The sequence below is a fragment of the Giraffa tippelskirchi genome, chromosome 6 (assembly GCF_054371585.1).
Source record: "Giraffa tippelskirchi isolate mGirTip1 chromosome 6, T2T-mGirTip1v1.2.pri, whole genome shotgun sequence".
Taxonomy (NCBI): Eukaryota; Metazoa; Chordata; class Mammalia; order Artiodactyla; family Giraffidae; genus Giraffa; species Giraffa tippelskirchi.
Genome location: NC_137280.1, coordinates 143926977 through 143942192, shown reverse-complemented (window position 1 = coordinate 143942192; position 15216 = coordinate 143926977). Strand labels below are relative to the sequence as shown.

Below are 15216 nucleotides of genomic sequence, written 5' to 3'. Positions count from 1 at the left end.
TCATTGAGTGCAAGTAGCTTCCTCAGGTCCTAACAGTGAAAGGTTGGGGTCAGGACATAAAGTCTTTGACTCTAAAGCCTATTCCTTTCTCTAACATTTAAGGCCCAGATTTTGGACCAGGAAGGCTGGTCTTGTGCAGTTTCTCTCATTGACAGAAACCTTAAGCGGGTTCTCAGTGTTTTTATCAGGTTCACCCTCAATACCTGAAAATGAGGTATCTGTCCCACATTCTTTGACACTTCTCCGTCCCCTAGGCTTGTGGGATGCTTCTCACAATGTTGACTATACAAAAATGAATAAAATGTGATTTCATTAAAAACCCTTAAAATAGGAAACAGGACTGTATTTAGGTTTGTTTCCTTCAACATTTTCTAGTTTCTACTTTAGGGTTTTTCTCTAAAATCTGATATGGGTTTATTTCTCTAAAAGTCTTGTTTAAAAGAATCTTAAAAGTCATTTCTCTAAGATGGATGATGATTCTTAGCAAATTCACCCACACGTTCTAATTAATGGGGAGATGGGGGCAACCAGCGTGGGCAAGAGGACACAAGCTCATCCTCTACCGTTTTAACAGAATTTACAGCTTGTCTCATTTGCCTGGATGTTTAATTTGGAAGTAGAATGAACTTCTTCTCTTCCTCATGGATTCCACACAGAAAATGGTTTATTATTGGAGCTTTGTAATCGCCAAGCTCAAAGCCTGACAATATAAATTTTTATTTCTAGTGCTCTGAATGTTAAAAAGTAGAACTATGTGGCTTTACAGCGCCTTTCGTCCCTGAGATTCTACGATGCATCTTTGCTAGCAGACACAGCATGCAGAAAACTCCCAGCTCCACGTACACAACCTGAAAAGGAACCAGCGCGCGTGCTCCTTACTAGAGGCGGTTGGGGGCCCGAGCCGTTTGCAGAGCGCCTGCGTGCGGGGATTCGCCTCGCCCTGTCTGCGGGCGGGAAGCCTCCAGGAGAACCCGGATGGAGCCCGGCGCGGCTGGAGCGGGGGGAGCTGTGGGCGCAGCTATCTCACCGCGCCCCGCAGGGTCCTGCGCCGGGGTCGCACCCGAGGAGCCGCCGCCTAGACTGGTTCCAGAGCCTGGAGGCTGAGCCCTAGCCTGAGTGGAGAGTGAAGTGGAGCCCGAAACGGGCGCCTAAAAGAAGCCGGAGCATCCCTTGGGCCTGCGCGTCTGTCTCGGAGGGAGCCGTTGGCTGGAGACCGAGCAGAGTCTTCTTCCCGCGCCACCGGAGTCCTTAGCTGGCCCGGGCCGCCTCCTAAATATTCCGTCTTTTATAATACACCAACAAGCCTTACCAGTTACGAGCCCGTGTCGTTTACATGCACGCTCTTAATTAAACCTCCCAACAGCCCTATAAGGTAGGTACTATTGTCATCCCCAGTTGAGGGATTGAAGCTTGGACAGGTCCCAGCCTCTAAGTGACAAAGCCAGCATCCCAGGCTTGCTCTCAGCTATTGCATTACCATACCTTCTCTCCTGGCTTTTGCTTTTAATAACGTAAAGATAGTGAATTTGCAATCCTCTGCCTCCCTGGATACCTGCACCTACCATGGACTGGCAGAGGCAGAGGCCAGATAGGAGTTTGATTGTGTTTGGTTTGGAGTTTAAGGTTTCCTGCTGCACTTGGGTGTTGTCACTGCTGAAATAGATGTTTTAGCCTTCCCCGGGTATTTCTGTTATGTGAATGTTTACTTGTAACTGACTGCTTTTTTTCTCAACTGTGATACTGTTTCATATCTACCCTTCATAAACTTGCAAAACATTTTACTCTGTTGCATCTGTACTTTCATTCTGCGTCTTCAGATGGCTTTCAACAAATTCTCAAAAAAAATCTTTCTGAAAACTAATTATGTCTATCTTAGTAAGTAAACCTTTTTGTTTATTCTACTGTTTATTATGGGAAATTTCCAGCATACATAGAGTGAGTACGGTGTAATGATGTGTGCCCATCATCTAGCCAACTCAAGACCAGTCCTATTCTATTGCTTACCCCCATTGTGTGTGTGTGCTGAAGTACTGTATTTCAGAGAGCCCAGACATCATTCCACCAGTAAATAATTAAGTCTGTGTTTCTAATAATGAAGACTTTTTAAAAACACAACCATACCATTATTACACTTGTTTCAGTGAATAATAATTCCTTAATAAGATGATGCTTTTTTTAATGTTTACATATTTTAGGGTATTGTGATTGCTAAATACCACAAAGGAACAAGTGAGAATTGTGAGATTCTATAACACAAGAAAGCCTCTTGGGCGGTAAGTTCATCTTTGAGGATCTTAAAACTTCTTGCTACCTATTCTGCCTTTTTGAGGGGGAGGGAGAAGAATTTTTCTAAAAATTCTCTTGTTCCAAACAGGTAAATCTTCAATCAAAATATATGTCAGTAGCATAGAATGGATAGGAATAGACTCTTAACTCATCCTATATTTTCTAGTTAGAAGTCATTAGAAGTAAACCTGAAGTAAAGAAAATCATTTGAAGTAAAGCTTTTTCCTTCACTTTCTCTGTATCCCCAAAATATACATAACAATATACAGAAAGATAAGCATTTTTTTTTATGTTCATCTCAATTCTGTTATCAGTCAGGAGAGATTCTAAACACAGTCTGCCCATGGTCCCCTCACTTGACAAAAGAAAGCTTAAAATCAACTCTAAACTGTCTTTACCGACTGGCAGACATCTTTCAATTTTAAACTGGTCGATAGCAACCATATGGCAGATCAACTTACTGGTTACGTAGAAGTACATTTTACAACTAGTTATTCTTGGCAGAGCCTCTAGCAAGCTAGGGCTTTAAGTAAATATTCTTGGCTTACTTACTGTGATTTTTTATGGCTAAAGTGGATATTTGGATTTCAATGTACCCCTGTTACATTATTTCAGCCATATTCTGTGGCCCAGAACTTTGGGAATCATTTATATGGGAGATAGAATTGTTTTCTAAGGTATATTTCAGCCTACATGTGGATTATACCATTACTCATTGCTCAGGAGGGAGAAAGAGAAAAAAAAAACATATCTTTCTTTTTAGGTCCCTCAGCTTTCATAGGAAGTTGTCATCAACTCAGAAAAGGTAAATGCATGTTAAAGCATTTAGTGTTTACTTAGCAACCTAGAATCTCTATAACACTAGGAATTGGCCTGGGGATATGTTCATTCCTCTAAATCTGTCTGTATACTTGGATATGTATCAGAATCACCTGGACAACTTTATTTTAGATTCTCCTGTCCTACTTCTGGAGAATGATGGTGTATTAGTTCTGAGGTGGCACAGGGACATGTTTTCTTTCGGAATTGCTCCCAGTGATTGTGATAGGCAATCTCATTAAGAGGTTCATGTTCTGGGTACTATTCAGAAAAATTATCTAAAACACCTTATTTAGAGTACATACTTGGGGCCCCTCCTCCAGAGCTAGGGAATCAGAATATCTGAGTGTAGGGTCCAAGAATATGTATTTTAGCAAAAGACTTAGATGATTCCTCCATTTATTTACTAAACTAGAGAATACCTGCCTTCTACATCCTTTCCTACTATAATTAAGGCTTTTCTTCTATGAGAGAACTTTTTCTGAAATGTCAGTAACGAGAATAGTTGTGTTTCTCCTGAGCCACTTGTTTTGCTTTTTTTATGACAGTGTGAATCACGAACTATAGTGTGTATCCTGCTTCTGTGTCAAAGGTGGCTTAGTCAGACCTGTTTGAAATTCTCTGCTTAGGTTGGAGTCAAAGCCACTCAAGGATCAAATAGTTTTATAGACTATTTGATTTAAATCCTTATATATTAGAAAGAACTAGCCACCATGTCAAAATGTGCCCTTCCTTAGAGTATTTAGTGAAGACTTCCTTCTCCATTCACTAGTTCATAACTGGGGGGTGTGCATGCATCTCTGGCATAGGATGGAAGAAGGGGGCGGCAGTGAGATGCCTTTTCTGGGGATACAAAATGTACCAGATTTGTTTGGAATATACATCATTGAAAACAAAGTAAGCCATAACTGCAGCTCACCAATAGAGAACTTACAGGGTATTCACAATTTGCATAAACCCTAATCTCTCATATATAACTTGTTGGCAAGGTGTTTGTTTCAGGGCTTTAGCTGTGAGTTTGCTCAATTTAAGCTGTCATATTGTCATGGCTTACACTGAGCTGACACGTTACAGGATATTTCTTGACATGTACACAGATGACAGGATGGTATGTGAAGTAGCTTAGTTTTAATTCAGTTAGCCACTGGTTTTTAATGTCTGGGTTATATTTTACTTCCAAGCAAAAATCTTCAACATCTGTGGAATACTACATGAGAAGTTTGGGGTGCCATGTCGAAGAAACGCAAATGGGACGATGACTATGTTCGTTATTGGTTCACCTGTATGACAGAGATTGATGGAACTCAGCGCCCACAGTGTGTATTGTGTAACTCGGTATTTTCAAACACTGATCTCCGACCATCAAAACTGTCTGACCATTTTAACAGACAGCATGGTGGTATAGGTGGGCACGATCTCAGTAGCCTGAAACATGTGCCAACACCAGCTGATCAGAGTGAAACCCTGAAAACATTTGGAGTTGCATCCCAGGAAGATGCCTTACTACAGGCATCATATCAGTTTGCATATTTATGTGCCAAGGAGAAGAATCCTCATACAATAGCTGAAAAATTAGTGAAACCTTGTGCACTGGAAATAGCACAAATAGTTTTGGGACCAGATGCACAAAAGAAGCTTCAGGAGGTACCCTTATCAGATGATGTGATCCATTCTAGAATTGATGAAATGAGCCAGGATATCTTACAGCAAGTTCTAGAAGATATCAAAGCCAGTCCTCTTAAAGTGGGTATTCAGCTTGCTGAGACAACAGACATGGATGACTGCAGTCAGCTGATGGCATTTGTACGATACATAAGAGAGAGAGAGATTGTAGAAGAATTCCTGTTCTGTGAACCACTGCAGTTAACAATGAAGGGAAAAGATGTGTTTAAACTGTTCAGAAACTTCTTTTTGAAACATAAGATAGCGCTCGATGTATGCGGCTCTGTTTGTACTGATGGTGCCTCGTCTATGCTAGGAGAAAATTCAGAGTTTGTTTGCTGTGTGAAAAAAGAGGTACCTCATATTGTGATCACACATTGTTTGTTGAACCCTCATACACTTGTCACAAAGACATTGCCTACAAAACTGAGGGATGCTCTTTTTACTGTGGTGAGGGTAATAAATTTTATCAAAGGGCGAGCTCCAAATCATCGCCTGTTTCAGGCTTTTTTTGAAGAAATTGGAATAGAATATAGTGTTCTCCTTTTCCATACTGAAATGAGGTGGCTTTCCCGAGGCCAAATACTTACTCATATTTTTGAAATGCATGAAGAAATAAATCAGTTTCTTCACCACCAAAGCAGCAATTTAGTTGATGGCTTTGAAAACAAAGAGTTTAAAATTCACCTCGCATACCTTGCAGATTTATTCAAACACCTAAATGAACTTAGTGCATCTATGCAAAGGGCTGGAATGAACACAGTATCAGCTAGAGAGAAGTTGTCTGCCTTTGTTAGGAAGTTTCCATTTTGGCTAAAGCGGATTGAGAAAAGAAATTTTACCAACTTTCCTTATCTTGAAGAAATTGTTGTTTCCGATAATGAAGCTTTATGCATCGCAGCTGAAATAACACTGCACCTGCAACACCTGAGCAGCTTCTCCCATAGCTACTTCTCTGTTGGAGATCTTGATGAGGCAAGTAAATGGATACTGGATCCATTTCTTTTTAATCTGGACTTTGTCGATGATGGTTATTTAGTGAAAAATGATCTTGCTGAATTACGAGCTAGTGGCCAAATCCTAATGGAATTTGAGACAATGAAGCTTGAGGATTTCTGGTGTGCTCAATTCACAGTGTTTCCCAGCCTGGCAAAGACAGCGCTAGAAATCCTTGTACCATTTGCAACTACATACCTTTGTGAGTTGGGATTTTCATCACTTTTGCATTTTAAAACAAAGTCCAGAAGCTGCTTGAATATGAGTGATGACATCCGTGTGGCTATTTCAAAAAAAGTTCCTCGTTTCTCAGATATCATTGAACAAAAACTACAGCTACAGCAGAAGTCACTGTAAGCTGACAAACTTTTTGTGTGTAATTTTTAACATATTCTTAAATCCATTGTAAACTTAAGCTATAATTCTCTCTTTTATGATAAACCAAATCCCATGTTTTAAAAGTTTAGCATTTTTAACTTTGGATTTTCATGTGGAAATATGTTTTGATAATAAGAGCACAAGCAGCAGAAGAGATTAAGTGCTACTAACACATAGGATTCTTCTAAGTATCTGTTTAACCTTTTGATGTGATACATAGAAAAAAGACACCCAAGCACTGGAACATCCAAGCTACCTGGTATAATAGGCTATGAATAGAGCCAAGAGAAAAAGAGAAGACCTCCCAGAACACACCATCTCACGTTAAAAGTCAAAGTCAAAGGGTGAAATGACATACTGAGTCCTCCCATGTCCTTGAGGGTTGTGTTAGGGATGCAGTGTAGTCAGAAGAGGATTATCAAATGTTCTAGTGAAAGAAAGGATGATCCTAGTTAGTATAAGTTTTATTTTTAAATGTATTATTTGGAGTTCTTCTCAATGTCCATTCCTCTAGTTCTATGCTCTAAATTTCATGACACTAATAAATATCCTGATATCTTGGTAGTCACTCCTTGTCTTCTTTTAAGTTACATCTAGACTCCAGGTCATCGGGGCAGCTAAAGAGGAGATCCTAAAGCCCTGTTCGAGAGGTTCTAATTGAACTGGTCTAGGCCAAGGAGCTTCATTTTCAACCAGCTTTCCAGATGGCTCCGATGGATTCTTTGGCCCTCTCACCTCATCTTATTGTTCCTACACTTGGTTTTCCTTTGCCCCAGTTTCTTCACTTATTTTATAACTTAAGCTATATGTATTTTTCTAAGATCAAAACTTGTGAATGGATCAAAATATCAATAATAGAGAAATTAACATGAAGTCACTGTAGTAATTCAGGGCCATCAAAAAAAGGTCCCCATGGGACTCTAGGTTAATATACTTTCCTGTATGATAATTTGGCTAGGTTAATTTGTAAATTTAAAGAAACTAGGATTTTTATTTCAAAAATAAAAATCATAAAATTTTATCCAAGTACTGTGTGCTCAAGGCTGGAGAAATGAAATGAGTCGTATAATGAAAAGCCACAGTCCCTTTCCTACCCAGTTACCTTAACAATTGCTGCTTTAACATTTTCTGGTCCCCCCAAAATATCTAAGTAATATGTTACACCAAATATACATATGCCAGTTTTTTGGGTTTTTTTTTATAAATTTATTTATTTTAGTTGGGGGCTAATTACTTTACAATATGGTAATAGTTTTTGCCATACATTGACATGAATCAGCCATGGGTTTACATGTGTTCCCCTTCCTGGACCCCCCACCCACCTCCCTCCCCATCCCATCCCTCTGGGTCATCCCATTGCCCCGGCCCTGAGCCCTTGTCACATGCATCGAACATGGAATGGTGTTCTGTTTCACATATGATAATATACATGTTTCAATGCTATTCTCCCAGAACGTCCCACCCTCACCTTCTCCCTCAGAGTCCATAAAATTGTTCCATGCATCTGTGTCTCTTATTCTGTCTCGCATATAGGGTTATCTATGCCAGTTTTGACTTATAAGAGTCAGAAGTTATGTATTGACTCCTCTAGATAATATGTAAGGACTGAATTTATAAAGCATCTATCTCCTACTACTTCCAGTTTTTTGTCATGGCAGTATTAATTTTATTTCCTCTTTTGATTCTTCATAGTCCTTTGATTGAGGATTTTTTTCCCTCTAGGAGTTTCTCACATGGAAAGCATCAGGGGTGTCCACAAAGTTTATAAGCTGGGTAATCATAGCATTTTTGAAAAAGATTTTTTTAACTTGAAGGGGAATGAAGTCTATGAAATTTAGATGCCACTTGAGTATGCAAATTGAAATTTATATTTCCTATACAAAACTAAACTTTATCACTATCCACCAAAATGCTTTATCAATAAATATAAATATACCCCTTCTTTTCTATAAAAATTTTAGTTAGAAAATATAAGTCCTAATTTTTCCTAATATAATCTAACATCAAGAGCAGTGGGAGAAATTTCCAAAGCTAATATAGGAAAAAAATCTGGAAGAGTATATATGAAGTTTAATATGTATGCATATCTAAAGATAGGAAGGAAGTAGGGATGGGAGCAAAGGCATGAATGAAGCCTGGGACCTAACAATACAATAGCAAGATTAGGATGAAATGCCAAAAGCAAATGACCTGTGATAGCCAGCTGTTAGGTCCACTAGAATTTTCTCTTAGACTAAGTTAATTAATTTCTGCTCTGAAACAAAACTCCAAAGGACATTTTAAAGGCAACAGCTAACCAAGTTCTTCATTCTTTTTTAAATTCTAGAACAGTTCATTTTCCTCTGATCAAATGAGACTGCAGTGTTTGCTAAAATGATAACCTGAATTTTTTTTTAATTTAAAAAATCTACAGTGGTACATTGGCAGGTATAAGTCCTATATGTTGTTTCTTTTTCTTCCAAGTTAGAGATAATTGCTCTTATATTTTCACAATATGAGGTCATTGATAATTGCAAAAAGTCAAGACGTATAAAGACATAATTTTATGACCAGCAGATGTCACTCTTAGTGCATGATTGGTTAAAAGCAAACTTAGTCTCATTACAATCTCCTCAAATACCTGACTTTCAACATCTCTAGAAAACGGGTATGAGTCTGGAGCTTCCAGTTGTCAACTTTCCTGCCAGAGGGTGAAGCCAGCAGAGACAAAGCCAGAAAAGGAAAGAAATTCCTTACGACATTGCTTCTGCACCTAAATGCATTATACTTTTTTAACTTTTCAGTTCTATAAACTAATTCTCTCTTTTGCAGTTTCCTGTCACATGCAACCTAGAAACTTACTTCATATACTTGGTCCAATCTTACTTTTATGAATGGCTAACGAGAAAGTTTTGACTCCATTAATTTTACTATGAATTTTGGACAACTCTTACTTGTCCCCTATAAGATGAAACAATTGGACAGATTTTCCCTAGGAAACCTTTTCATTTTTTCTACAGAGGTCATATTTCATCTGCTTAATTTTTTAATTTTGATGGTATGACATAGTAGATAGACCCTTTCCTAGATATAAACAGAAAAACAGACTTTTGTTGTTTTTGTCTTTTTGGTAATGGCATCAGCTTGGTTCCTGGAGCAATCACAGTTCCTATGTATCATTTCCTTCTACTAACAAAAGAGAGAACCTAGAATTTTGGACACTTTCACCCTTTATCAGGTTTACTTTTTTATTCTGGTACCGATATTTATCAAAATACTCGAGACCTTTATCTCTAATGCTATATTATGAAAGGTCTCAAACATACCAAAAAGTTGGACGAGTAATACAGTGGACACCCATATGTCTATTTTCTAGATTCAAAAATTGTTAACATTTTGCTATAGTTATCTGTTTATATAAATGTATAGATGTCCCTGTATCCAACAGGGTCCACTAAGAACAGAAACCGTACCAATTTTTAAATAAAAAGTATCTACAATGAAGAATCACTGACCTGGTACTAGAGAATTAGAAAGGCAAAAGGGGATACTGAGGTGTCACAGAGATAATAAATGCACGAAACAGCATCAATAGGGCTAAATAAACAAGAGGCTGACACTGAAACACAAGCTTGAATGAGGGGTCCCTTGGAAATGAGGCTCGGGTGTCAGAGGAAGAGGCCCTAACTGGTATTAATGTCTTAGGAGCTCAAAAGTCAAGAATGGGTGCCAGCCTGCTGATGCTGCTGTCTCTAAGCATGTATGATGAGGCTGGCTCCAGAAAACACTGAAAACCTAAACCAACTGCTGCTCCTAAACTAACTCACTGCCAGGGTGAAGAATCGCTGCACAGATGATATTGTCAGTAGTAGGAAGCAAAAGAGGAAGGAGCAAGTCCCTGGTCCTCCCTCTAGATTTCCACTATGTCTGTTGTTTACCCCTTACTTACCGGGCCTAACAGAAAGCTAGGTGATAAAGAAGTGTACTTTGTGAGGTCCCAGCCCCATCATGACAAAGCAGATGACAGGAAGTAGAGAGGGTGGGTTTGAAGCTGAAAGACAATAGCTTGGTAACCAGCACAGCCCATCTTTTTGGCTGCTCATCCTATCCATAATTGAATCTCTATACAATAAACATAGCTTTGTGGTTCTTTTAAGATGTAACTGTCCTCTGTACAAATAAAGATGCTTTACCTTCTCCCCAGAATGAGGAAACAGAAGTCTTTACTCCTCACATTTAGTAACAGTGCCATTTAATTATTCTGTTGCCTAAAAACTAGCCCCAACAACCAAGCATTTTTGTGTGGGCTTGAGAGGGCATAAAAGAAGTCTCCAGGTATAAATCATCTATCTCACTGTTAAAATAAACACTAAAATAAATTGGTACAAACCACCCTAAAACTCTTCAGATACATGATTACAAAACAACACTATTCATCAGGATATGCCATGCCTTGACCAGACCAATTTCAGGCCCACTGACATTAACCCCCACAGCACAAGCCAAATAAGGTCAGTAGTAGTCTCAACTCCCAATTCAGCAGAAACACTGTTAGGTCCCTTGGTGAAAACATTCCTCCCTTGGGAACCAAGGGAGTCACAGTCACAGCAATGGGAAGCAAAAATTCTGTGAATTATTAGGTGCTCACCCCCTGATTCCCAGACTAATGTATTCTGGCTTGGTGGATAAAAAAAAGTATATTCATTGGTGACCAATACAAAGCATAATTGCATCCTATAAGAACCTTAGCTTTTAGAATAGTTTTTCCTAGTTGCAAGTAACTGAGTATTAAGTAGGTCATTCTGTCATTCTAACAGACTAGGTGCTTCTGAGTGATCAAGTACATGACAAGACCAATAAATTCCATAGGTGTCAATCTGCTGCCACACGCTGTTATGAATTCTGTGTCCACTCCCAAATTTATATGGTGAAGTCATAACCCCCAATGCATAATATTTGAAGATGTAGCCTTTGGGAGGTAAGTTAGGTTTAGGTGAAGTCACGAGGATGGAAGCCTGGCCCAATGGGATTAATGCCTTTATGAAAGTCTTGCTCTGTATCTCTGGCGCACAAAGAAGTCATGTGAGCAGAGAGAAAGGTGGCAGCCTCCTACAAGCCAAGAAGGGAGGTCAGAATGAAACCTATCTTGCCACACCTTGATCTCGGATTTGTCGGCCTCCATAACTGAGGAGTTTCTGTTGGTTAAGCCAATCAGTCTATGGTATTTTCTTATGGCAGCCCAAGCAGACTAACACACACTCCTTTGCTGCTGCTTGATAAGGAGCAGTGTGGTGCAGGATACAAGGACACAATAAGGCTGGCAGAGGCACTGAAGACAAAGCCACATCCAGATGGTGTGTCTTTTTCCAGTGAGACTAAGCAGCTGCCTCTTCCATGATAGAAGGAATCTAATGTAATAAATCTACCACCAGGTGCCCATGTCTGGGGCTAAGTATTGGTCTCTGCAGTTGGCAGCTCAGGCACTCAGTGGGACAGGGAGGAGGGAGGTCCATGTTGTTGAGCCTCCATTCTTGCCAGTGTGGCCATTGCTGTATGTGGGCCCATGGGGCAATGATTAGGATGACTGGAGAAAGGCTGACTAATCACTACAAAGTACATCATCTTGTCCTCTTGATTACTGAGAGCTTCCTCTTCATTTAATGTAGGTTCAGCAAGGCCAATAGGAAGTCCTCGAGCCAAAGGCAGCTGTCATAGGAACAGGCCTGCCAATGATGAAAGTGTAAGAGGAGAGTGAAAAAGCTGGCTTAAACCTCAACATTCAGAAAACTAAGATCGTGGCATCCAGTCCCATCACTTCTTAGCAAATAGATGGGGAAACAATGGAAAAACAATGAGAGACTTTATTTTGGGGGGCTCTAAAATCACTGCAGATGGTGATTGCAGCCATGAAATGAAAAGACACTTGCTCCTTGGAAGAAAAGCTATGACCAACTTACACAGCACATTAAAAAGCAGAGACATTACTTTACCAACAAAGGTCCATCTAGTCAAAGCTCTGGTTTTTCCAGTAGTCATGTATGCATGTGAGAGTTGGACTACAAAGGAAGCTGAGTATCGAAGAATTGATGCTTTTGAACTGTGGTGTTGGAGAAGACTCTTGAGAGTCCCTTGGACTGCAAGATCCAGCCAGTTCATCCAAAAGGAAATCAACCCTGAATATTCATTGGAAGGACTGATGCTGAAGCTGAAACTCCAATACGTTGGCCACCTGATGTGAAGAACTAATTCATTGGAAAAGACCCTGATGCTAGGAAAGGTTGAAGGTGGGAGGAGAAGGGGACGACAGAGGATAAGATGGTTGGATGGCATCACCGACTCGATGGACATGAGTTTGAGTAGGCTCCAGGAGTTGGTGATGGACAGGGAAGCCTGGCATGCTGCAGTCCATAGGGTCACAAAGAGTCGGACACGACTGAGCAACTGAACTGAACTGAACTGAGTATCCCTGCCTTTCTCAGTCACTTGCTGGGAACAGCTCATGGGAAGTGTGAACCAGCCCAGGTGCAGTGGTGTGCATCAGAGGGCAGCAGCTAGGGCTTTGGTTAATTGTGTTCCCTGTAGTTGTATGTCTTCAGAGTGTATTCTCATGTTTGCACAGTCCTTTGGTGAACATTCTCCCAGAGCACAATTACCTTCAACTCTGCCCACTGAGAGGTCCTTCCATATATCTCACCCCCAGACCCTCTTGTCACTTGTCTTCTAAGTCTTTTCTTTTCGAGACCCTCACCATCCATCATGCCATGAGTGAGACCTCCCTGGTGATCCAGTGGCTAAGACTCCATGCTTCCAATACAGGGGTGAAAAAAAAGAAAGAAAGTGAAGTCGCTCAGTCGTGTCTCACTCTTTGCAATCCTATAGACTGTAACCTGCAAGGCTCCTCTGTCCATGGGATTTTCCAGGCAAGAACACTGGAATGGGTTGCCATTTCCTTCTCCAGGGGATCTTCCTGATGCAGGGATCAACCCCAGGTCTCCCGCATTGCAGGCAAACTCTTTACTGTCTGAGCCACCAGGGAAGCCCTATGCAGGGGACCTGGGTTCAATTCCTGGTCAGGGAACTAGATGCCACATGCCAAAACTAAAGATTCTGTGTGCTACAACTAAGACCTGGTGCAGCCAAATAAATAAATATTAAAAAAAAAACAACAAAAAAAACACGAGTAACTGACCTTGAATACTAGAGTTCAGATCCATACTTCTGGATCATGCTCAGTTTAGACAGCATAGACAATCAAATAAATGTACTGCTCAAAATTCTGCTCCCTGAGAAGATTCCCTTCAGTAGAATCTTTCACAGACATACCTGATTGAAATTGTACTGCTACAGAAGTTTTTTCAGCAACCAGCTGATTCTAGCATATTGGGCAGAATAAACTGTAAACCAGACCTAAGTTACTTCCTCCTAGTCAGCTAGTCCTAAGGAAATCCCCATGCAGCCAGGAGTTATAGACTGAGAGGAAAGGAAGGCTTTCAGGAGGAGTTATTGTTATAGGAGCTGGGTTACCTCTTCAAGCAACTTGCTTATGCCTTCCCAACCTGCCTGATCTCTAGCCCTCGTATACCATTTCCAGCTCATGGGAGATGACTGCTGTGCACACTCCAATTTATGACTTGCTGGATCACACAGCACCCAATCCCATGGTCAGGTGTTTACTTCTGACAAGGCCTAGTAGCAAACCAAGAGCTATTTCTCAAAAGGAGAATAGCAATCTTCAAAAGAGGGTGTGAAAAAAAGAGAAGGTGTGGACTTGCTCCAATATCCTAAGGGTCTATGCTTCCATTCCCCTACTGGCATTTGCCAAAGAACCCACACATAATCCTTATTTGCCACATTCGGGTGTTGCTGGATCTGCTGGGTCTCAGGTAGTGCAGTCGCAAGCACTACAGCATGGGCTTGCTGCAGAACGTTTTGCGCTCTGTCTCCACTCAACCTGGCAGTGTTGTGGGTGAGAATAACACCTAAATGTGCTGTATGTTGCTTCCAAAAGCCAAAAAGGCCCATCAAGCATTGTGCCTCTGTTGTAGTGGCAAGAGAGGTACCTTGAAAGGACTAGTGCAATATAGACAGTAGTGTTGTGTTACAATCATCAGCTTGTTAAGCAACTCGATCTTAATTATTCCACTGCCAAAAGGAAATGATAATTATGTGACAGGACAGAGTTGCTAACATCACTACGATGGCAATCGTAATTTATAAATGTATAAAATCAACATGTTGTACGCCTTAAACTTACAATGTTATTTTTTTAAGATTTTTTTAAATGTAGAACATTTTAAAAGTCTTTATTGAATTTGTTAATATTGTTTCTGTTTTATGTTTTGGTTTTTGGCCTAGAGACATATTGGATCTTAGCTCCCCAACCAGGGATTGATTGCATCAGAAGGCAAAGTCTTAACCACTGGACTGCCAGGGAAGTCCCAATTTACAATGTTGTATCAAAATATATTTCAACTAAAATAGACAATTTTTTGCTTTTTGTTTATTTATTTATTTTAATTTATTTTTTAAAGATAATTTTTTTTTAAAGTAATAGACTATTGCAACATACTCCAGACCATTAGCACATTAGAAACTTCACCAAAGTGGATGAGTCCTAGAATTTTTATGAGGTTTATCTTCTATTCTTTGACTCACATGCATTTTACTAAGGTATCTAAAGTAGTTTCTTCTGCGTTCTTATCAGATCCTTCTGTAAGTCATCAGTCAGGGGGGCAAATTTGATGATCTGTGAAATGGCAAGATCATCAAAATCTCTTCAGATTAGATTACTGCAGACATTTAGTCGATGTAGCCCTAGGGCAGAACTGTGAAGGTGATCTCTTGGTTCTGCACGGTGAAAACAACTTGCTTGTGGTATTCATTGAAATTGATTTCAGTTCAGTCACTCAGTAGTGACTGACTCTTTTCAACCCCATGAACTGAAGCACGCCAGGCTTCCCTGTCCATCACAGACTCCCAGAGCTTGCTCAAACTCGTGTCCATTGAGTCGGTGATGCCATCCAACCATTTCATCCTCTGTTGCCCCCTTCTCCTCCTGAGTTCAATCTTTCCCAGCATCAGGGTCTTTTAAAATGA

At 40.2% G+C, this 15216-nt stretch overlaps 3 protein-coding genes across 7 annotated transcripts in view; 2 read left to right on the top strand and 1 right to left on the bottom strand.

Annotated features, from left to right (window-relative positions):
• Positions 1-15216, bottom strand: part of PTTG1 (PTTG1 regulator of sister chromatid separation, securin) — a 95769-nt gene that overhangs the window by 55362 nt on the left and 25191 nt on the right. The gene's annotated exons all lie outside the window — the stretch shown is intronic.
• FAM200C (family with sequence similarity 200 member C) lies at positions 964-6705 on the top strand. 2 transcript variants are annotated; one of them, XM_081500598.1, is made up of 4 exons: positions 964-1372; positions 2196-2273; positions 3050-3091; positions 4287-6705. In XM_081500598.1, the coding sequence occupies exon 4, from the start codon at positions 4336-4338 to the stop codon at positions 6118-6120; it is 1785 nt and encodes a 594-aa protein (XP_081356724.1). In that variant the 5' UTR covers positions 964-1372; positions 2196-2273; positions 3050-3091; positions 4287-4335; the 3' UTR covers positions 6121-6705. The 2 variants fall into 2 exon arrangements, with proteins under 2 accessions (XP_081356724.1, XP_081356726.1); XM_081500600.1 differs by lacking the exon at positions 3050-3091.
• C1QTNF2 (C1q and TNF related 2) overlaps positions 964-15216 on the top strand; it is a 53694-nt gene continuing 39441 nt past the window's right edge. For both annotated transcript variants that reach the window (XM_081500604.1, XM_081500601.1), the window contains exons 1-2: positions 964-1372; positions 2196-2273. The gene's annotated coding sequence lies outside the window, so the exon portion shown is untranslated. The remainder of the gene's footprint in view (positions 1373-2195; positions 2274-15216) is intronic.